Here is a 23,213-nt window from a genome sequence, read left to right on the forward strand (position 1 = left end):
ATGCTCTTGTGTTAGAACCGGCTGTGCCAGATCCTCTCCAAACACAACATGCGACTCAGTAGGGCTTCGGGCAAGCCAGCTGTGTTCAAAAACTCAGAGCAGTTACGTATCTCAGTTTGTAAAAGAGCAAATTCTATTTGTGCAGTCTTTTTTGATGTTTAATTAAGCATTAACTCTCAGTCGGTTGGCTTGTTATGCAACAGTTTGGTGTTTTTGGTTTTAAGGGTCAATGACGAGTATATGGAAGCCTGTTTCCTCCACTTAAAAATATTAAAAAAGGTACTTTTTATCTCACAATTCTGACTTTTTATTCTTGCAATTGCAAGTTTACATCTTGCAATCCTGACTTTTTTCTCAGAATTGCTTGATATAAACTCACAGTTGAGAGTTATAAAGTCAGTATTGCATAATATAAACTCAAAATTCTAAAAACATATCAGTCTTTTTTTCCCCTCAGAACTGGAGTTATAATCACGCAATTCTGAGAAAAAATGTCAGAATTGCAAGTTTATATAACTCGAAATTGCAAGTTTACATCATGCAATTCTGAGAAAAAAGGTCAGAATTGCAAGTTTATATAACTCGAAATTGCAAGTTTATATCATGCAATTCTGAGAAAAAAGTCATAATTGTGAGTTTGTATTATGCTGTTCTGAAAAAGTTTGAATTGTGAGTTTATATCTCACAATTCTGACTTTATAACTTGCAATTTCAAGTTTATATCTCACAATTCTGAGGAAAAAGTCAGAATTGTGACTTTATACTATGTAATTGCGAGGAAAAAAATCTGAATTGTGAGACAAAAAACTCTCAATTACCTTTATTTTTTTATTCAGTGGCAGAAATGGGCTTCTATACAAGTAAGAGTGCCTATGATGAAGAAAAATATTAAACAATAAACAATATACTAGATTTCTAATAATAAACTAGTTTAAATGCTTTTATGTTGCTTCCAAATTATGAAAAACTTGAAAATGTCGAAAAACTTAATGTTAGTGTAACCTGTTTTACCTTACACCCTGAATACATCTTAATCATTTTTTCCAAAAACAGTTCTGAAATGTATTTTTCATTATTGTTAGTAATTATTACCTAGGTAAATGTTTTTCTTTTAGAATGAGAATAAAAGAGAATAAAATTCTTTTAATGACTTTTTCTTAAGTATGATACCATCCTGACATTTTTAACTTTATGACAAAATTCAATATAGACCTTAAATTCATTGTATAAATTGCATTCATTGGAAATTCATGCATAAATAAATAAATGTACATAAATAAATGCATAGAAAATAATTGGATTTTATCCTTAAACACTGACTCTGAAATGCATAATTAAAATTAAACACCACAAATGTACAAATGAAATTTCAGCATTCAATATGGAGATGCAATAATTGCACTCACGCAGCACCTTTAACATTTATATACGTGTTTGACAACAGATTTGAGGACAAAGTCCTGTTTGGTCGCATACCTTGAACAGGACACGTACAGCTCATGTCATGTTACCTCTTTTGCATGTCCTAATGACCCTACAAAGGAACAACCTACGATGACTCAACTGTGAAGTGCGTCAGCGATTATCAGACTAAAAATGCAATTAGAAACGTTGTCAGGTTATAAACTTTGATATTTACCATGAGTGTGTCATGCAACAGGTAGTAAAGAGGACTCCAAACATGATGTTTAGTGTAGTTGTGGATTTATTCAAAGTGTACAAATTCTGACACGTAAATATGAACATCCCCCAACACACAAGCACTGAGTGACAAACTGACACATTTGAATGTGGAACAGTGGATATTAAAAAAACAAAACAAAAACAAAAACAAAAGCGCTTCACTCGAAGCAATACATTACGTCTTTTTTGTAGCATGATAAACTCTTTACAAAAAATCATATGCTGCAAGTTCATAGATTAGAAAAGGGAATTGCTAAAGTGCATTTAAACATCTCTTGTCGTTGAGGGAAGCACACCAAGCTAGAAATGACACCAGTAGTCCTCAAACTTGGAGAAGCTACTGCTGTTGAGAAGGGTAGTACACCACATTCACCTGTTGAACTGTGTTAGTGGCTGACGAAATACCCTTCTCCGTGACTCTGATTTGTGCATTCCCAAACAAGTGATCCATAAAGCTTATTCTGGTTCCCCTGACCACCGACACAACAAACACCCAGGGAAAATGACGGTTGGCCATTCTGGATAAAACCGATGGGGGAAAACATATCACCTGAATGTATACATTGGATTTTTCATGATGTCCATGGCAGCTTTGGTAATCAATCCTTCCATTTCAAGACTTTACATGAATGCTAGGAGGCTAAGATACGTGTAACACTTCAGACGCAAAGACTTCAGCGATCGGTCTTTGTCATTTACAAGTTCATGTCCAGTGTTGTTCTTCATGAGAACTCAATGTACCACAAGACCTTTTGACATTGTGTAACGCTTGTATTGATGTAAAAGTTCCATGTGATCGTCCCACCGCTGCTACAACCCAAGACCGAAGTGGTAAATCAATACTGTCCTCTTGCGGTCTCTGAACTGTATCCAGAACCATCTGACTGATAAAACTCAGCCCGCCGAAACAATAATTCCAGGAGCGCAGGGCCACAACGGCCTATGGCATGTCACCAGCAGAGCCATCACAGAGGCCTACCACCACATCCAGCTCAAAAAACATCACCAAACAGTCATCTTTTCCTTTTCTGCTGCCTCATCATCTTTCTCCGCTTGATGATCATGGAGTGGAGACGTTCTAGGCCTTCTTGTAGACCTTCTCCGATGATAGCACAGGCTGGTTGAAGGTGCCAAGGTGTATGAGAGCCAAGCTCATTCAGTGCCAACATCTGTTCGACCTCACCCAGTGGCAACGCGCTGCGAAGGTCCTGCTTGTTAGCCACCACCAACACGGGCACCCCCTGGTTCTCCTGTAGCCGTGTGATCTTATGCAACTCCGTCTTGGCCTCCTCCATGCGTTCGGCGTCTACCGAGTCCACTACGAACACGAGGCCGTCGGCGCACCGCGTATAGGAGCGCCACAGCGGCCGAAGCTTTTCCTGACCGCCTACATCCCAGAAATGAAAGGTTGCAGTCCGGCCTTTCCCACCAAGAGTCACTTTGATCTTCTCCGTGTTGAAGCCTTTGGTGGGAACGGTGTTCACGAACTCATTAAAGCGAAGCCGATACAACACGGTAGTCTTACCGGCACAGTCCAAGCCGAGAATAACAATGTGCAAGGCCTGAAAGGACGGCAGGCAGGGAAAGATGGCATGGGGCTCTGATAATCCATTCCCCATCTTGTTCCGCCACTCTGATGAGGATGAAAGCGAACTCGGAGACTCAGGAGACCAGGTGTCGCCGCTGCTGCCGCTGATGCTTCACCAAATATTCACAAGGCTTCTCTCGTTCCCCTGAGAAGCTGCTGCTATAACCTGAAACCAAAAGAAAAAGGAGATGATGCAATGAGGCCAGCAGTGGAGCACCATGACACACAGTTTTACAGCTCTCCTTTACTTGGCTGCTCATTCTAAGTGAGCATGCTTCTCTCTTTGTCATTCTAAAAGGCACACAGATTCAACCTAGCTGGGTGTCATTCAGTTCCAGTGATGGTGAATGAAGGATGAAACAGCAGGAAGCCCATTTGCACATGTAGCGCCACAGGGGCACCAGAATTACGCATCGGTAAAAATCCTAGTGCGCAAAGGCTCCTGTCCATCTATTCATGCCTTTTTATTGTTCAACAGTAGTTGCCAGTTGCAAATAGGGAAAAACGCACAAGCAGGCCTATGTAAACGAGCAAAACACGAGTCTGTCGCAGATCTCTATGGCCATCTGTAAAAGCGCTTTAGGAGGGGCTCATCTCCATACATAAAGACATGAATTTTGTCATCATTTTCTCCCAACAAGTGATTCAACATGAGAATCATTATTATTTTGTGCGCTAAATATATTTAACGGGCCTCAGAACGCTAGAGATCTATTACCAAAATATTAAGTTACTCTAAAAGACATTATTACACATAATAATGTTATTTTATCTACAATTTAAGCTTTGGAAGCACCCGCGGATGTAAATAAAATCTGGTTCGGCACCCACCTTATTTAGTGCGATCCTTGCGTTAGCTCATTAGATGAAAATGTTTACGAGTATTTCCAAAATTTTGTTGCCATTCAGATCAGCTGAGCCGACAAGTGTATCCACTCCCTGTAACAGCGCCTGTTTCACTGACTCTACAGCGGGCTGCCTTCCACTTCATTCTAGCAGGGTTGGCTCCGCCCACTGTGTGGAACAACGCGCTGATTGGTTCGGTTCAGTTAGAGCGTGTTATTTTTCTTGGAGTTTGATTGGTGAAAAGTCAAGTCTGTCGGCTTTTTGGACACACCTCTCTCACCACCTGTTCTTGTCGCTCAAGGCGTTTAAAGTTTGAGAGACGCGCTTACAGGTGAGCGGGTTGTCAGTAATTTACTTATTTCGCTGGAAACCAAAAGGATGTGTGTGGGTTTTGTTTCAATGTATTATTGGGAAATACTGAGTTGGACGCTTAAAATAGTTAGTGGGAAAGAGCTCTGAATCTTTCAGTTTGAATAACGAACCGATCTGTTTTGTTAACGTGCTCGAGCAATTCATTCAAAAGAACCGAGTCAAAAGATTCATTCAGTTATTCAGACAATCACATCACTGGTTCTGATTCTAACAGATTAACAAAAGAACGAAAGAAATTACGAAACACATTGACTTAACATTTGTGTGCAAAAGGCGGCCCAAAATAAAAAAAGTCTTTAATTTTAAAGGAAGTAAAAAAAAAAGCTCAACGTGTGAAAACTGAATTGCTATCTAGTGCAAAGCAAAGGCAATAAACATAAGTGAGCTACCGCTGTCAAAGGAAGGAGGTATATCAAAGTGTCAGAACAATTAGCGGTGCCATCAATACACAATTAGCTCGTGATGGACGTGCTGTCACGTACGCCACACATCCATTCATACACCGGAGATCTAACTACTGAATACCCTAGACTACCATGATTGCCTGTCTTCAAACAATCGTTCGTCTGAGCTTCTTAATAAGCTTGGCGAGTCAGTACAAATTAGTCTATCACTTAAAATGATGACACTAGAACCAGTGTTTATACATCTAGTGAAATATGCATATTCAACAGAGTTTAACAAATATGCACAAATGCGTTTCAAAAATGAAAAACTAACTATAATTTCTTACAACCAAACAATTTAGGGTAACACGCTTGCTGTTTTGAATATTTATTTAAAGTAGCATTTCTATAGATTAAACAGCACTCATGTAAACCTATAGTTTGGATGAACAGTTATGTGAAATTCCAGTGATGGATTTTGTGCGCACAAAACGTTTTGTTTGACTTGTGCGCCATCGTGTGGTGTTGAAAGTTATTTGAACGTATTATTCCTGGTCACAACTGTAACCAGTGATAATTTACAGAGTCAAAAAAACTTTTTAAAATGACTTAAACTTTTTAAAAACAGTCATGGCGGAATACTTTTATTTTGTAGATGTAACAATTTTAGCATGCGAATCAAACTGTTATGTTATGTTTACAGTTGTTCTGATAGTGATTTATATGAGGCAGAGGAATCTTTTGTATAGGCCTACATGTGTGACAATGTCCTCACTATATATTGAAACCTGTTGAACACCGACTAGTGACACAAGTTAAAATGTTCCAGATGATGTTTTTTTTTTTTTATTTCTATGTATATATATATATGTATATATGTGTGTATGTGTATATATATATATATATATATATATATATATATATAATATGAAGAGTTCAGGTGCAAAACCAGCTAAAAGCCATCTCGGTCAAACATGAGATAATGATACTAAGTGAATGCTCTCGGCACATATGTGACCCTGGATCACAAAACCAGTCATAAGGATCATTTTTTCAAAATTGAGATTTATACATCATATGAAAGCTGAATAAATAAGCTTTTCATTGATGTGTAGATTGTTAGGATAGGACAATATTTGGCCAAAACTATTTAAAAATCAGGAATCTGAGGGTGCAAAAAAATCAAAATATTGAGAAAATCACCTTTAAAGTTCTTAAATTAATGTTCTTAACAATGTATATTACTAATCAAAAATTAAGTTTTCATACATTTACAGTAGGAATTTTTACAAAATATCTTCATGGAACATGATCTTTACTTAATTTCCTAATGATTTTTGCCATAAAAGAAAAATCAATAATTTTGACCCATACAATGTGTTTTTGGCTATTGCTACAAATATACCCCAGCGACTTAAGACTGGTTTTGTGGTCCAGGGTCACATATTATACGTCCATCAAATACTTTTTCTAAAATACCAGCCTCAGCCCAATCAGAAGTACCGGTACTTACATAGTAACCTATACATCTGAGCCTGATAAAAATGCATTTTTAAAAGAAAGACGTCAGATGGATTTAGCTGGTTTTGCATCTGAACTCTTCATATATATATATATATATATATATATATATATATATATATAATGTAATGGAGTGTACAGACGAGGATTAGTTTTAAGGGTAGGGGTGAATTAGGACAGTAGAAGTATGATTAGCTTAATATAAAAATGTCACCCTGGACCACAAAAAATATATATATATAATATAGCTTATTATTTGGGGGTAGTCATGGTTAGAGAGTTGGGCTTGTAACACAAAGTCAATTCCTGCACTAGCAGGAATTGAAGGTGGGGATTGTGAATGAACAGCGCTCTTTCCACCTTCAGTACCATGACTGAAGTGCCCTTGTGCAAGGCACCGAACCCCCAGTTGCTCCCCGGGCGCTGGAGCAATGGCTGCCCACTGTTCACTTCTCACTGCTGTGTGTGTGCACTCGTGATGGGTTAAATGCAGAGGACCAATTTCGAGTATGGGTCACCATTCTTGACAATACGTCGTCACTTCACTTATTATAAAATCATAAATAAGCTTTCCATTGATGTATGGTTTGTTAGGATAGGACATTATTTGGCCCAGATACAACTATTTGAAAATCTGAGGGTGCAAAAAAATCTAAAAATTGCGAAAATCACCTTTAAAGTGACTTCAAATTAACTTCTTAGCAATGCATATTATTACTCAAAAATTAAGTTTTGATATATTTACGGTTGAAAATTTCCAAAATATCTTCATGGAACATGATCTTTACTTAATTAATACCCTAATGATTTTTGGCATAAAAGCACAATCGATAATTCTGACCCATGCAATGTGTTGTTAGCTATTGCTACAAATGCTTCTTAGGACTGGTTTTGTGATCCATGGTCACAAATAATGGTAGTCTATGACATTTTCTCTCTAGCATAATGAAATCATATGATTCCTGCCAACAAGTGTGTTATGTACTTTTCAGCCATTTAGCTGTCCATGTACAAGGCATCATCATTACAAGCACTCAACACCCAGTTTTGCACATATCACATGCCAATCCATTAAAATGTCGTCACTTCACTTATTATAAAATCATAAATAAGCTTTCCATTGATGTATGGTTTGTTAGGATAGGACAATATTTGGCCGAGGTACAACTATTTGAAAATCTAAGTTCTTAGCAATGCATATTATTACTCAAAAGTTAAGTTTTGATATATTTACGGTTGGAAATTTCCAAAATATCTTCATGGAACATGATCTTTACTTAACATCCTGATTTTTGGCATAAAAGCATAATTGATAATTCTGACCCATACAAAGTGTTGTTAGCTATTGCTACAAATATACCCATGCTACTTATGACTGGTTTTGTGGTCCATGGTCACAAATAATGGTAGTCTATGACATTTTCTCTCTAGCATAATGAAATCATATGATTCCTGCCTTTTTTAATGACTTTAATTACAAGTGTATTATGTACTTTTCAGCCATTTAGCTGTCCATGTACAAGGCATCATCATTACAAGCACTCAACACCCATTTAACTGATGTTCCAATATTTATTGAGTAATTAATATTAAAAATCCCTGTTAGCCTGTTCAGGCTGCTTTTTAAATAATGGTACAGCTTTGTGTCCCACAAAGATTAAATACTTACAATTTGTATGTAATAAATCAAATAAATATTCACAGATAGTTAACTGGGTGTGATGAATTTTAAATAAATTATAATCAGTGTGTTTGTGCATATGGCATTTGTCACAGTAGTACCATGGTGTTAAGTACCATGGTACATGAATTTTAGTACCATGGTATTGTTTCATTATACCTTATCCACAGTATATTTTGTGTGTATTGGTGGTCAGCAAAACAACAACATCACATCTAGAACGTTTATCCCAAGTGTTACAGTTGTAATTCATTTTTTTTGTCTCTAGGGGGCTCTTGTGTGCTGCATTGACCAAGACCAGACATTTTTGAAAAATGTATTGATTTCTTTATTGTACGATTTCAAATCATGCTTACAGAAATCACAGAGCAGAAATATAAATCTGTGCAAACAAATCTAAGAGAAAAACACAATTTCAAGATCAGACATATATCGAATAACTTTACATGTTGGACATGTGGCTTTTTTTTTACGATTTTAATGGAATAATCCAATGCAAATCACTTATCATGCCTCAAGAACAACTTTCCGTTTTATCTTTCCAGTAAACTCTTCAGGATTTCACTTAACCTTCAGTGTTTCCACCGCTCTTGCCATGAGGTCACTGTCCCATCCAGTAGCATCCCACCCTAGGAACCAGCCGGTGAAGGTGGGGGGCTCATGTCCCTGCTTTACCACCACTACAGGTGTGTCCTTGTCCCGTCCTGATGGGTCCGTCTCAATGTACATCTTTGCTGCAAAGGTACAAATACTTATTAAAAAATCTGAATGACTATATTTATTAGTTAACGAGAGAACACAATTAAAAGATGAAGTTTACATAATCTTTCACTTTTGCATGTTTGAATAATGTGGTTTGTTCAAGTATGCTGTTAAACCTGTTGAGGTGGGGTTTCAGTTTGTGTTCAGATTATGTAGAAAAAATGTATTAAGGAATGTGTGCCTGAGGCTTCTCACTGGATTTTACAGACTCAGTTCTCTCCACCTCATTGGCATCCTTTCCAATCCACACAAACACCTGAGAGATGAAATCAAAGATCATTGGCAGTTTTGCACATATCACATCCCAATCCATTAAAAGGTCGTCACTTCACTTATTATAAAATCATAAATAAGCTTTCCACTGATGTATGGTTTGTTAGGATAGGACAATATTTGGCCGAGATACAACTATTTGAAAATCTGAAATCTGAGGGTGCAAAAAAATCTAAATATTGAGAAAATCACCTTTAAAGTGACTTCAGATTAAGTTCTTAGCAATGCATATTATTACTCAAAAATTAAGTTTTGATATATTTACGGTTGGAAATTTCCAAAATATCTTCATGGAACATGATCCTTACTTAACATCCTAATGATTTTTGGCATAAAAGCACAATTGATAATTCTGGCCCATACAAAGTGTTGTTAGCTATTGCTACAAATATACCCATGCTACTTATGACTGGTTTTGTGGTCCATGGTCACAAATAATGGTAGTCTGTGGCATTTTCTCTCTAGCATAATGAAATCATATGATTCCTGCCTTTTGTAATGACTTTAATTACAAGTGTATTATGTACTTTTCAGCCATTTAGCTGTCCAAGGCATCATCATTACAAGCACTCAACATCCATTTAACCAATGTTCCAATATTTATTGAGTAATTAATATTAAAAATCCCTGTTAGCCTGTTCAGGCTGCTTTTTAAATAATGGTACAGCTTTGTATCCCACAAAGATCAAATACTTACAATTTGTATGTAATAAATAAAGTAAATATTCACAGATAGTTAATTGGGTGTGATGAATTTTACCTAAATTATAATCAGTGTGTTTGTGCATATGACATTTGTCACAGTAGATGAATTTTAGTACCATGGTATTGTTTTATACCTTATCCATAGTATATTTTGTGTGTATTGGTGGTCAGCAAAACAACAACATCACATCTAGAACGTTTATCCCAAGTGTTACAGTTGTAATTCATTTTTTTTTTTTTCTAGGGGGCTCTTGTGTGCTGCATTGACCAAGACGAGACATTTTTGAAAAATGTATTGATTTCTTTATTGTACGATTTCAAATCATGCTTACAGAAATCACAGAGCAGAAATATAAATCTGTGCAAACAAATCTAAGAGAAAAACACAATTTCAGATCAGACATATATCAAATAACTTTACATGTTGGACATGTGGCTTTTTTTTAAAGATTTTAATGGAATAATCCAATGCAAATCACTTATCATGCCTCAAGAACAACTTTCCGTTTTATCTTTCCAGTAAACTCTTCAGGATTTCACTTAACCTTCAGTGTTTCCACCGCTCTTGCCATGAGGTCACTGTCCCATCGAGTAGCATCCCACCCTAGGAACCAGCCGGTGAAGGTGGGGGGCTCATGTCCCTGCTTTACCACCACTACGGGTGTGTCCTTGTCCCGTCCTGATGGGTCCGTCTCAATGTACATCTTTGCTGCAAAGGTACAAATACTTATTAAAAAATCTGAATGACTATATGTATTAGTTTACAACGAGAGAACATAATCAAAAGATGAAGTTTGCATAATCTTTTGCTGTTGCATGTCTGAATAATGTGTTTTTTTCAAGTATGTTGTTAAACCTGTTGAGGTGGGGTTTCAGTTTGTATTCAGATTATTTAGAAAAAATGTATTAAGGAATGTGTGCCTGAGGCATCTCACCGGATTTTACAGACTCAGTCCTTTCCACCTCATTGGCATCCTTTCCAATCCACACAAACACCTGAGAGATGAAATCAAAGATCATTGGCAGTTTGGCACATATCACTTGCCAATCCATGAAAGTTAGGAGATATCTCTGAATACTAAAACAAAGATTGTCAGATAATCTAATCAAAGGCAACTGCTGTTCTTTGAATCTTAGAGATAATCTTGAAAGAAAGTCCTAGAGAGAGACAACTTTGCTTACCTGATCCCAAACATCTAATAGCATGACATCGTCCTCCGCCAGGTCATCTTGGTTAAACTCACCAGGGACTTCTTCAATCTGTTGTAAAAATGCATGTTTAGTGGCTAAACAATAGTTTGGTTATGTAGCAGTATCTTAACACAGCCTTGTCTCCCATTCAGAGTTTGTATTGAATGCAACAGCCTAATGTGAAACCGACCTGGACTTTTACTCTCTCTTATCAGGTCAAGGATACTCACAATGAACTTTCCAGTTTTGTTGGAGCAAGCAAACAGGTGGGGAAGATGTTCTGTAGTTTCGGTCTCCAACATCTCAGATGTCTGATATGTCGTCTTTCCACCCAGAGCTTTCCAGAAGTCCTCTTTCAATGAGAAAATGAGCAACAAGTATGTAAAAGTTCCACTCCTGTCACTCCTAACCATGTGTGAGTATAAAGCATGAAGAGAATGAATTGAATTTTCACACAGTGGCCATACCTGGCTCTTTTCCTTCAGTAATTAAATTGATTTTGCACTTCAGCTTCTCACTCATGTATTTTGCCCCTCGTTCCTCTTCCTCACTGGCCCCCTTCCCCTTCCACAAGTACCCATCCCCGTTAGGTAACTTCAGCAGGTAGGCATCATTGCTGTTCAAACTTGATGCTTTAGCATCTACCTGTTAGACCACAAACCAACACACTCAAAGGACATATCTAAACTGAAAAATAGGTCAGTGTTTTGGAACATCAAGCAGATTTCCACCATCTTGGTCTAGATGATCTGCCAGTGCTAATCAGAATGACCTAGGTAGTCAACCTCAGCTCCACCACATTGTAGTCTAGATCAGCAGCCATCTAAACCAACCTGGACCAGCTACTGAGTATAAATGACCGAGTTAGATATGGAAACATGGTTCTGGAGCTTTCTTTTCTTAATAAATTCATGTGACCAAACTTTGGACAATGTGTTTCACCAGAGTTTGTCTCCCTCCGTATGGAGACCAGGACTCGCCTCATAAATCCGTGTAATGGTGCCCAGGTTTTTGCGCACTTGAAAGAGGCGTGTTGGAGGTGCGGGTGCCTGTCCTCCTTTTCTGGAAGTCCCGTTCTTGTACACAATCAGAGGCTTCTCTTTGAAGAGACTCAGCAAATGTGGTGGCTCTTTTCCTTGAGTCACTCGCACCTGGATGGACATAGAATGAAACCAACGGTAAGATGACAACACCAGCCGAGTTGTGTTTTCGCAACACATTCTCACTACCCTTTTAGTTTAGTAGTTTAGCTTTAGTAGTTTAGCTTTAGTTTAGTTTAGCTTTCAGTTGTTTGCCTTACACTCTTAAAAATAAAGGTGTGTGTTGTGTGTTTTGTGTAAATGGTTCCTTTAACATCTGAAGAACCTTTCTGTTTCACAAAAAAGAAGATTCTTAAAAGAATCTTTGACTGAATGGTTCTTTGTGGAACCAAAAATAGTTCTTCTGTGGCATCACTGCGAAGATCCTTTTAAAGCACCTTTATTTTTAAGAGTGTATGCGTCACATCAAGACGCATTTAATGGTTTGCATGCGTTTGTAAAAATAGAAATCATTTTATATAAATTTATATATTCATAGATATTTTGGAGCACTTAAACCTACCCAATTCTGAACAATATAAAACATAACAATCAAATAGAAGTACGGTAATTATTGCAAAAACTGACCTTAAAAAAAAACGCATAAAATGTTTTACAAACGTTGCAGTCTTCTGAAGCCATACAATATATTTAGGCAAAGAAGAAAGTAAATCATAAAGATTTATATGCTTTTTTAATCGCTGAAAATGATCCCGCTCCTTTAAAGAGCTCAAATCTCATTTAAAAAGATACTCCCGAACATTAACATGATATAGTCGGTCACAAAACACACACAGTTGGGTTACATGCTCATAAATGTGTAATTAGTGTACTGTAAATTAACTTGTTGTGACGGTTTATATTGCATAATCACACCCCAACCTATATGCAATAATGACAAAATTATTACTCAATATATAATTTAATCATGACGATACAATTGCCAGTATCTTTCGCATCTGCATATTGACACCAAAGTGTTCTTATTTAAAGCCATGGAGGACCCTGCAAGTCAAAAAATGATGCTAAAGGGGTACCCTATGTGTTAAATAGTGACGCCAAATGGTTCTGGATATGCATCTTCGGAGCCCTACTTATCTAGTTCATAATCCAGTCCCAGATACAGTCAGTAAATTAGTACATAGATAAAATTCAAATCCCACTCACCTGTACAGCTTTTCCTCCCTGCGTACGGTCCAGTTCAACAGTGAGAAAGGCTGAAGCTGTCACTTCATCTATTGTGCTGCTGGAACCTTGCCTGAGGGTGAAAGCATAGAGCGATAAGCCTTATTTGATTTCTCTTTGTGTATGATTTGACTCCCCCTCTGGAAACTATCTACTTCTATGAGGCTTACCAGGTATAAATGATTTCTCCCTTGGCATAGGTATATAAAATGATATAGCAGTCCCCTCCATAGAACTGGCCGTATGTCTCCGGGTCAACAGGAACCTTTGTATCACCTGTCTTAGTACAACACTCCACCCTCCAAATCTGTGAAACAAAACCAGATTAAGAATATCTATAAAGCAGATTCACGTTGGAACAGTTGGATTTCATTCTGTGATTTCTTCTGAACAATCTCGAACTACAATGAAATTTCACAGGCAAAAAAGGAGTCACTTTCAAATCAAGCAGCTTTTTCTTGGTCAGTACATTGAATCTGTGTGACCAACTTGAACCTGCTGTGAAATGTGCATGGTGACATCTTAAAATTAGTGCATTTCACTGAGCAGTGGTAAACGTGACCACGCCTGTAGAGTGCAAAAGTCGTTTAGCAGCTTATCAGAATTTTATCTAGTTTCATTTTGACTCACATTGTGATTGTAAGATGCTCATCAAATGCCAAATGCAATCACAATTAAACTTCTACAATCTCTGATCTCTTGCATGCAAATTGTGACCTGGGTTTTTCCAGTGCCGTTGTCGACCATGTTGTACTGAGCTGCCATTTGATGAGACTCGTGCAGCTTGGAGGCATCGAACTGTTCTTGTTTAATCTTGGCGATCCGCTCGGTGACATAGACTCTGCCTAGACCCTCAGCCTGGTCCTTGTCTTTCCAGGTTTTAAAGAACTGCTTAAAGATGGGCGTCTCTCCACCCTCTGGAAGGACCTGAATCTGTGTGCAAGGGCAAAAAGTCCTGGGTGACCCAAAGAATATTATACATTTTCTCTGCCAAACAAATGTGCAAAAATTGTACATCTGGGAGCAGTTATCTACCGCTAATGTACCCTTAAAGTTGTACTATGAACCTTTTAGGGCGGGGCTGTCCAATCCTGCTTCTGGAGGGCCAAAGTCCTGCAGATTTTGGCTTCAGTCAGCAAAAAACACTTGCCTAGAAAGTTTCTGAAGGTCTAAAGACCTAGATTAGCTGGTTCAGTGTGTTTAAATAGGGTTGGAGCTAAACTCTTAAAGACACTGGCCCTCCAGGATCAGGTTTAGACACTTGTATGGCTTAAAATAACATCAATTATGTATCTTACTGAAATATGTAGTAGAACCCCCCCCCCCCCCAAAAAAAAATTCTGTTATTTAAAAAAATCCACATAATTTTATATATATTTTGGACTATTTTGCTATTTTTGCCACAAAAAATGTGGAATTTTTTCAAAATACTGATACAATGCCACATTGTGTGGCTTTTGGTTGCAACTTTCAGTCAAAGGGCAACAAAAGAAGTCTTTGGGTCATTCTATAACTGTGGGTACAACTCATGTCCATCAAGTATATTTTTAATATATTTTCATCAATATAAAGCCCCGATGCCTAATTTTATAGTACGCAATAATATTTTTACCAATCACACTACTATATGTTGAAAAAGCCTTACCTTTTGTCGAAAAAATTATGTTTATATCATATACAACCCTGGTATTCAGCTGTCTGATTTTGTAAAGTTGCTCATTCTACTCTGCATTTAAGCATGAAAATTACCTCAAATCTAAATGAATTTCATAGTTTTGCTTTCAGTTAGATTAGGTTATCAAGACATTTGGGTGTGCGCTTCAAAAATAATAAGTGTTTATTGTAATATAATTTGTTTTATTTGTGTCCAAAAAACCTTTGTCAACTAAGTTACCCACTAGAAAACCCCCCGCTCAAAAGGAATGGTTTGTCCCATGCTCGCATAATTCGAATGGTATGATGATATTTCCTTTATAAACACATGGATAAAACACTAGAAGTTATGTTCTCTCTCTTTCCCCTAATATTGGTTAAACTAGCAAACAGTGTTACACAAGTATTATTACCGCAAATTTTAACAAGACAATTTAACTAAAACTTATGTTTTGTTTATGAAAATATATTTCTAAACACACCATATGCTCAGTAGTTCTAGGCTTCCATGTTGAGTATAGGCCCAAAACACTAAAAATGTCAACTAAGTTACCTGTCAACTGAGTTACCCAGTAAAGGTAAAAGATAAAAGGATAAAATTTCCTAAAGACCCGCGTCTTTGTTCTCTCCACTCTTGCCCTAATGCCTTTGAGGCTTTTAGTAGACCAAACGGCAGAGACAAGAAACACTAGATGCCATCCTGGCAGGATGTAAAGATGTTGATGCTTGTCATGACGCCACACTTACTGAAGGAGTTTCTCAGTGTGGATTTCACTCGATATCCTGGGGCGTTTAGACTCCTTGTGGGGAAAAATCAATGGTACGACATTTGGTTTAAGCCTATGCTTATATCCATCGCCACCTGTAAGCTCTTTCAGTAGCTCACTGAGTGCAACCATTTCACGTCATTGAAATAAAGTCCACACTGAAAAAAAAGTGCATTTAAAAAAAAAAAAATGTAAATGTTTCATGGGTTTTCTACTACATATTTCAGTAAGAGACAGAAAGGTACTGCTCCAGAGACAAGCTCTTGTACATTTTTTGTTTTTTTTCTGACAGTGTTGCTACGTCCAACTATGGTGATTCACTCATTCAAGTGAATATAAATGATGATGCAGCAAAACGTATACACATATCTAATGTTTCTGAACCTGGGTGTTGGCAGGATATCCCATCTGCTTAATGAAGCCCTCAGCTGTTTTCATTGCCTCCTTCCTCTCATTTGGATTTGCGTTGCGGCCTATATCATCAAAAAATAAGGTCAGTGAATCTCAGTAAGATGGTTATACAACCTCCTCATCTTCAGTATACTAGTACCTTTCCACACAAAGATCATTTTGCTTTTTCCATGGTCCAGAATGAAGCATTCCTCAGTCAACAGGTCACTCTGGTTAAACGGATTTTCTTCTGACACAACAGACACCTGCATTTTCCCTGTTGCATCTGATACCTGTTTAAATAATATCCTGTTACATTTCCATTGTGTGTGTGCAAGTGTCTACTGAATTAGCATGTAGACTAAATAAACTGTTAGATTATAGACTTGTTTACCATGTAAAGTTTGGCCATTTTCCTGTTTGACATGTCTGCAACCACATCCTCATTATCGTCACCTTCAGGGATTTCAGGCTTCTCACCAAGAACCTGTGATGTGCAAAGGCGAGGTATAAAAATGTCAGACCTTCCGGGTAAACCTGATATCGTACTGCCTATAGCAAACATTGGTTTAGCTGTAAAATTTGTAGTGGTGAAAGATAAGCTCTACTAGTAAAAATAAGCTCTAATAAGTTCTACCAGATGCTTTAAGACTGTGTCACACGCAAATTCTTATTTTTATTTGATACCTCCATCATCGCTGCAGGCTCTTGTCCTTCCTCTACAACCACCAGCTGGGCCCGTCCGCTCCTCTCGTTGTCTCGGATGCCAGTAGCTACCTGTGCAGCTTTGAGGCGCTCAAACTTGTTACACTTAGACCCACACCATTGGTAGATTACCTAGTTACAGAAATCAGTTTAACCACATTGGTGGTGATCCTAGCAATACGTGCTCATATTTTTTTACATGTACAATAGCAGACTTCCTAGGAAGACACTGGCCTCGGTTTTGTTCTTGGTAATTCTATCGGTTACAAGAATTCTTAAGAATCCATTGTTATCACCTCTGCATTTGAAAATGCTTACGTATAATTGTTTTTACACTGTCACTGTGGTATGGTATTACTAAGGATTTTTTTTTTTTTTTTGTTTATTTGACAGTGGTCTGTAAATTCCTTTGAAGAGGTGAGAGAGCACAGCACTAAGTGTACTGTCAAATACTTTAGTCAAATGGTATTGTCACATATAATCTTCCAGTAAACAATCCTATGTAACTCCAGGCCATCACAAGCCTGTTAAGTGCTTAAAAGATGCATCTGTTAGGCGTTAGATGTGGTTCAGCCCTTGTGCTCTCATAACATTTGCACTATATTAGTCAAAGTCATTTGACAGCAACCTAGTTACCAAACACACCCAAAGTGCATACAGAAGAGGATACTAAATACATGCAGCACAAGTGAACCAGTCAGTTATTGTCTATGGAAAATAAATTTGAAAACTTAAGTGTAATTTTCTTTAGGGATTGTATCTGGGTTATCCTAACTGAGACTGTACTGTTTTTTTCTTTTTATGTAACCTACGGAAACCCATTTCTGCCACTAAACAAAAAAATGAAAAAGGTCATTGCAACTTTTTATCTCACAACTGTGACTTTTTTTCTTAGAATTGATACAAATTTGCAGTTCTGACTTTTTTCTCAGAATAATGAGATATAAACTCGCTATAATGACTTTTTCTCGCAAATAAGAGTTTGTATCTCACAATTCTATTTTTTTTTTTTCTCAGAACTGTGATGCAACCTCGCAATTCTGATACTTTGGGATATAAACTCGCAAGTGTGAGTTGCAAAGTCAGAACTGCAAAATATAAACTCAAAATTCTGTATTTATAAATGGCAATTCTGAATTTTTTTGTTTTTGCAAATGCAAGTTTGTATCTCACAATTTTGTCGTGACTTTTTTTTCTCGCAGTTCAGACTTTTTTCTCAAAATTGTGAGATATAAACTCGGAATTGCAAGATATAAAGTCAAATTTTGAGGGGGAAATACTGATATGTTGTAAGACTGATATCGTGAGATATAAACACAGTTCTGACTATTTTCTTTGCAAATGAGTTTGTATCTTTGCGAGAAAAAGTCAGAATTGTGAGAGAAAACTCGCAGTTCTGACTTTTTTAATCGCAAATTAGTTTGTATTTCACATATACGTTTTTTTTCTCAGAATTGTGAGATATAAACTCGCGATTGTGAGTTATAAAGTCAGAATTGTGATTATAAAAACTTTTTTTTCTCGCAAATGCGAGTTTGTATCTCACAATTCTGACTTTTTTTCTCAAAATTGTAAGAAATGAACTCGCAATTGTTATTTTTAAAGTCCAGTTTTGAGGATGAAAAAGACTGATATGTTGTACGACTGATATTGTGAGATATAAACTTGCAATTGTGAGTTATAAAGTCAGAATTGCAAGATATAAACTCACAATTCTGACTTTGTTCTCACAATTTCGAGAAAAAGTCAGAATTGTGAGATAAAAACCCGTAATTCTGACTTTTTTTTTGTATCTTACAATTATGACTTTTCTCAGAATTCTGATACAAACTCGCAATTCTGACTTTTTTTCTCAAAATTATGAGATGAAAATTTGCGGTTGTGAGTTATAAGGTCTGAATTGCGTGATATAAACCTACAATTGCGAAAAAAGTCAGAATTGTGGGATAAAAACTCGTAATTCTGAATTTTTTCTTGCAAATGCGAGTTTGTATCTCACAATTCTGACTTTTTTTCTTACAGTTCAGACTTTTTTCTCAAAATTGTAAGATATAAACTCGGAATTGTGAGTTATAAAAACCAATTTTGAGGTAAAAAAAAAAATGAAATGTTCTCAGAATTGCGAGTTTATATCTCACAATTCTGACTTAACTCACAATTGCAAGTTTGTATCATGCAATTCTGAGAAAAAAAAGGTCAGAATTGCAAGATGTAAACAATTTAAAAAAAAAAAAAAAAAGTCTAAACTGTGAGATAAAATGTTGAAGTTCCCTTTTTTATTTTTTATTCAGTGGCAGAAAAAAAAATGGTATGTCATTTAGCAATCAAAGTAGATTCCCCTCTGTCTTAAAGGGATAATTCACCCAAAAATGAAAATTCTGTCATTAATTACTTACCGTCTAAATTTCATCAAAAGTATCTTATTTTGAGTTCAGAAGATGAACAAAGGTCTTAGGGGTTTGGAATGGCATGAGGGTGAGTAATTAATGACAGAATTTTCATTTTTGAGTGAACTGTCCCTTTAATGTTAACAGGTTACTTAAAAATCTGTCATCATGTACCCATACTGGTAATGTTTAAACATTGCATGATATTTGCAGTGAGTTTGAGATTTTTGTGTGTCACACACACTGTTGATTTCAGAAGAGTTGAAATATAGTGGATTTTTTCTTTTCGCAGTTTACCAGCAGTTTTTTTTTCCATTTTCGCTGTTTATGGAAAAGTTCAGTGTGGATAATTTGCTAAATAATTCCATGGATGTTCCACAGAAAAAGTCTAATAATACATGTGGAGCGACATGAAGGCCTAACACAGCCATTTGTATGTTTGTGCAGATCTTACCGCTCCCAGATCAACTATGAAGCAGTCGCCATTGTTGAAACTGGCCCAGGCGAGAGGCACTTCTGTGGCCCGGACAGCGCGCCTACCCTTGATGTGGAAGAGTCGGTGGGCAGTAAGATCGTTGGTGACCACGTGATGAAACCCTGATGCCACACCTCCAGTCTGAGGAGGTAGGAAAATATTTTTTTCAATTTTCCTGCTCTTTCTTCGTGCTTTTCCAATTTTAAACCCTTTCCATTTATAAACCCGTGAGTCATTTTCATTCTGCGGCCAGTTGCAACACTGAGGAGTATGGATGTCCCCAAACACATGCTAAAACACAACATCCTCTAAGACCACATGTTTACATTTGGAAGAAACATAAGGTCTTATACACAGGAGGAAGGTATTGGAGTAGCAGGTTTTACCTCACCCAAATTGTAAACAAAAAGACTAGTCCTAGATTTGCACTGTAAGTTTGGGAAACATTTTCTCAATTTGAAAATAAATAAGGCAGCAGCTGTCAGTTTTTCCATCAGTTTAAACAGTAGTTTTACCCTAAGACAGGCCTGAAATAAAGTGAAGAATAATATGCTGTTGTGAGTTAGTGGAGCACAAAAACTAACCTTATATGTGATCCCGCCTTTGAAGTAGCTGGTAAAGTTGGTGGACTCAAAACCCTGGATTTCACGGTACTGGACCGGTTTTCCTCCCAGGTGGTCATCCATCTGAATGGTAAAGATGGCAGCTGCTGTGCTTTCATCCTGGGTACACTCCTTACCTAGAAAAAGAGAAAGAAGAATCATCTACTTATGTGGCCTATTCATCATTTTTATGTTTAGTTTAATGATTAAATGAGTGCTTTCTTCTTTACTTGCACACTTTCAGCTCATCAGATGCATGAACATTGCATCTGCAAACCACATAGAGCTGTTTGTTTTCACACTTGATGTCAACCGATATCAGGAGTGCTTATTCTTTTACCCATGCAGCATCAGTTTTTACACTTTAAAGCCTGCTATATTAGCTGTTGCCTGTGACCACAGATCTGTTGCTGGTAAAATGCCTCTTCTGTGTGATCTGTCCATTTTGTTGTAGGCTTTTTTAGGGTAAATGACTTGGCAAGAATGACATGTTGGGCAGAAACATCATTAAGGAATCCATTTACATTGGAAGTGGTTAATGACTCATAATGGAAGCCGTTTTGTATGTGTGTTTGTGTGTGTGTCTGTGTGTGGTTACAGCCACAAATACACTCAAGGCCAAAACATCTCAGTGATATTGACTTTTCTGAAACATCTAATGGAGTAAAGAAAGTGTTTTCACTCAGCAGAGGAAGGAAACTGTGTTAAGTACACGTGGTTTCTGGCAAATGGCTTCTAAATTTCTGTGAATCGTTGAGAAAACTGGTGACATTAACAGAACTTTAATGTCATATTTTTCTCATAGACTTTGCTAGAGTAAAATGCATAAACCATTCTCATCTTCATGAGCCTCCTGCTTTCTGTTCTTTTGGAACTTGACCACAAAAGTTTGTTTTTGGACACAGCTATTTAAAGCAACCAGAGCATATATGCCTGAGGCATCTCCAGTAAAATTATTACAAAACAATGCCCTCCAACACAAAAGCATGACAAATGAGAGTGTGCCATATTTTCGTAATGTACTATTCATGATTTTGAAAATCACATGACATTTTGATGACATGAAAAGGTCAAACTGTTATTTTAAGCGTTTTATTTTTAGACCTATGTCACATTGAGGGTCTGCATTATTTCCTGTTTTATTTTATGCATTTTTATCCATTTATTTATTTTTTGTGCATGTATAGCTGGACCACATGACTTATTAACTTTTACTTATCAGTAAAGCTTTTTTGTTTGTTTTGTTAGAAATTAACATTAAAAGAATATGCCAGGTTATGTTTATTTACTAAGGCTCTTCAAAATATCAAATTGAATTTTAATTCAGAAATTAAACCATGCTTATCACAGAGAAGGTTTTTAGATAAAAGTCTAGTATTAATATCAGGTGACCCAGTACACTCTTTTAAGAATAAACTTTACAACCTTCAAAATAGTAAAGCGTCATTCTATAGGGGCCATATACTGTACTTTGCGGAGTCTATCTGCTGACGTGTTTACAATGTGCACCATGTCATGTCAGTTCATTTGTTGTTTTGTCTTGCCTCAACCATCTAAATAGTGACTGAGATTTAAAAAAAAAAAAAAAAAAAAATTAAATAACATTGAAATCATCATTCGTATAGTTATGTGAATACATTAAGGTACTATATTAGTCAAGCTACTGAGATTAGTCATTTTACTGTGTAACTGGTGAGTTACATGCAATATTGAATAAAAAACTTTGTCTACATAGTACATATGCGACCCTGGACCACAAAACCAGTTGTAAGTAGCACGGGTATATTTGTAGAAATAGCCAACAATACACTGTATGGGTCAAATTATTGATTTTTCTTTTATGCCAAAAATCATTAGGATATTAAGTAAAGATCATGTTCTATGAAGATATTTTGTAATTTCCCTACCATAAATATATCATATCATATTTTTTGATTAGTAATATGCATTGGTAAGAACTTAATTTGGACGAGTTTCAAAGCGATTTTCTCAATGTTTTGTTTTTTTTTTTTTTTTTTTTTTTTGCCTCAGATTCCAGATTTTCAAATAGTTGTATCTCTGTCACTTATCCTATCCTAACAAACCATACATCAATGGAAAGCTTATTTATTCAGCTTTCAAATGACTGAGACCCTTAGTATTTAAAACATAAAAAGTTGATTCGGAAGACTTACGCTCTTTTAAAAATGACAGAAAATCAACTGCTTACCCAGCCAGTAATGCAGATCATAGTAGCTCGAGTTGTTCTGTTTGACAGTGTGGAGCACCAGGTAGGCATCACCTATATAGAAGCTCCCGTGTAGGTTTTCAGGCACAGGGACCAGTTCCATCTTTTCAATTCTCCATATCTGTAGACCGGACTGCTTGCCAACCTGCTCAAACTCTTTGTGGCTAAGCCCCATGACTGAGAGAGGTCAGATACAGAAGTGTTGAGAGACAGACAGTGTACTGCTGTGTTCTGACAGCACTGAATCAATACCAGCCGTGTGCAGATGTCTCTAATGACACTTTAAGTGGGCGTGTTCAGAAAGAGTAGGTGAAGTAGTTAAACACGCATAGAGAGAGAGAGAGTGAGCAGAGCATAAAAAGATAGAGTAATATATGTGCAATTGTTTTATTGCATTTCCCTTTTGTCTTTTCCTTTCGATCTTATCAAACCATTAATCAACTTAAATTGGACTTTGATGAAAATAAAAATGAAATTAACAGAAAGTGCTGTCGGAAGTGATTTACAAACTGAAGTACATATGATGTGAAGTTTGTTCCTATATGAAGGAGAATATATTTTTAAATAGCTATTTATTTATTTACATTTATAGCACATTCGTTTCTCTATTTGGTAGATAAGTGTCTACCATTTGGAACTGTAAAAAATGGCAAAAGACTTCCAAGCCACTGGACACCCTCCAAAGTAGGGTTGCGACGATAAATCGATGTATCGCGATTCGTCAATCAATTCTGA

At 36.7% G+C, this 23,213-nt stretch overlaps 2 protein-coding genes across 4 annotated transcripts; both read right to left on the minus strand.

Moving 5' to 3' along the window:
* Positions 1 to 1,682: 1,682 nt before the first annotated feature.
* arl4ab (ADP-ribosylation factor-like 4ab) lies at positions 1,683 to 4,250 on the minus strand. The gene is made up of 2 exons (XM_051136679.1): positions 4,103 to 4,250; positions 1,683 to 3,437 (listed from the first exon to the last, which is right to left on the minus strand). Exon 2 carries the CDS (start codon positions 3,300 to 3,302, stop codon positions 2,697 to 2,699), a length of 606 nt encoding a protein of 201 aa, XP_050992636.1. The 5' UTR covers positions 3,303 to 3,437; positions 4,103 to 4,250; the 3' UTR covers positions 1,683 to 2,696.
* Positions 4,251 to 8,381: 4,131 nt separating this feature from the next.
* Positions 8,382 to 22,733, minus strand: scin (scinderin). Of its 3 annotated transcripts, none has more exons than XM_051136677.1 (16): positions 22,461 to 22,733; positions 20,234 to 20,388; positions 19,629 to 19,790; positions 16,770 to 16,919; positions 16,477 to 16,569; positions 16,243 to 16,375; positions 16,077 to 16,165; positions 13,990 to 14,205; positions 13,443 to 13,579; positions 13,255 to 13,345; positions 11,989 to 12,159; positions 11,476 to 11,653; positions 11,239 to 11,360; positions 11,000 to 11,077; positions 10,753 to 10,813; positions 8,382 to 8,811 (listed from the first exon to the last, which is right to left on the minus strand). In XM_051136677.1, exons 1-16 carry the CDS (start codon positions 22,651 to 22,653, stop codon positions 8,639 to 8,641), a joined length of 2,202 nt encoding a protein of 733 aa, XP_050992634.1. In that variant the 5' UTR covers positions 22,654 to 22,733; the 3' UTR covers positions 8,382 to 8,638. The 3 variants fall into 3 exon arrangements, with proteins under 3 accessions (XP_050992634.1, XP_050992633.1, XP_050992635.1); XM_051136676.1 differs by lacking the exon at positions 8,382 to 8,811 and adding an exon at positions 10,098 to 10,526; XM_051136678.1 differs by lacking the exon at positions 8,382 to 8,811 and adding an exon at positions 10,098 to 10,526 and having other exon boundaries at positions 11,476 to 11,649; positions 11,985 to 12,159.
* Positions 22,734 to 23,213: the final 480 nt, after the last annotated feature.

The sequence above is a fragment of the Labeo rohita genome, chromosome 19 (assembly GCF_022985175.1).
Source record: "Labeo rohita strain BAU-BD-2019 chromosome 19, IGBB_LRoh.1.0, whole genome shotgun sequence".
In the NCBI taxonomy this organism is placed as follows: Eukaryota; Metazoa; Chordata; class Actinopteri; order Cypriniformes; family Cyprinidae; genus Labeo; species Labeo rohita.

Bases quoted from the DNA above. Each gene is read 5' to 3' on its own strand.
- scin (XM_051136677.1), bottom strand. From the start codon at position 22,653: ATGGGGCTTAGCCACAAAGAGTTTGAGCAGGTTGGCAAGCAGTCCGGT. The intron at 11,078-11,238 runs GTGAGTATCCTT...TTTTTACAACAG, and splicing joins ACAAAACTGGAAAGTTCATT to ATTGAAGAAGTCCCTGGTGA. The intron at 8,812-10,752 runs GTGAGATGCCTC...GTACCTTTGCAG, and splicing joins GACTGAGTCTGTAAAATCCG to CAAAGATGTACATTGAGACG.
- arl4ab (XM_051136679.1), bottom strand. From the start codon at position 3,302: ATGGGGAATGGATTATCAGAGCCCCATGCCATCTTTCCCTGCCTGCCG.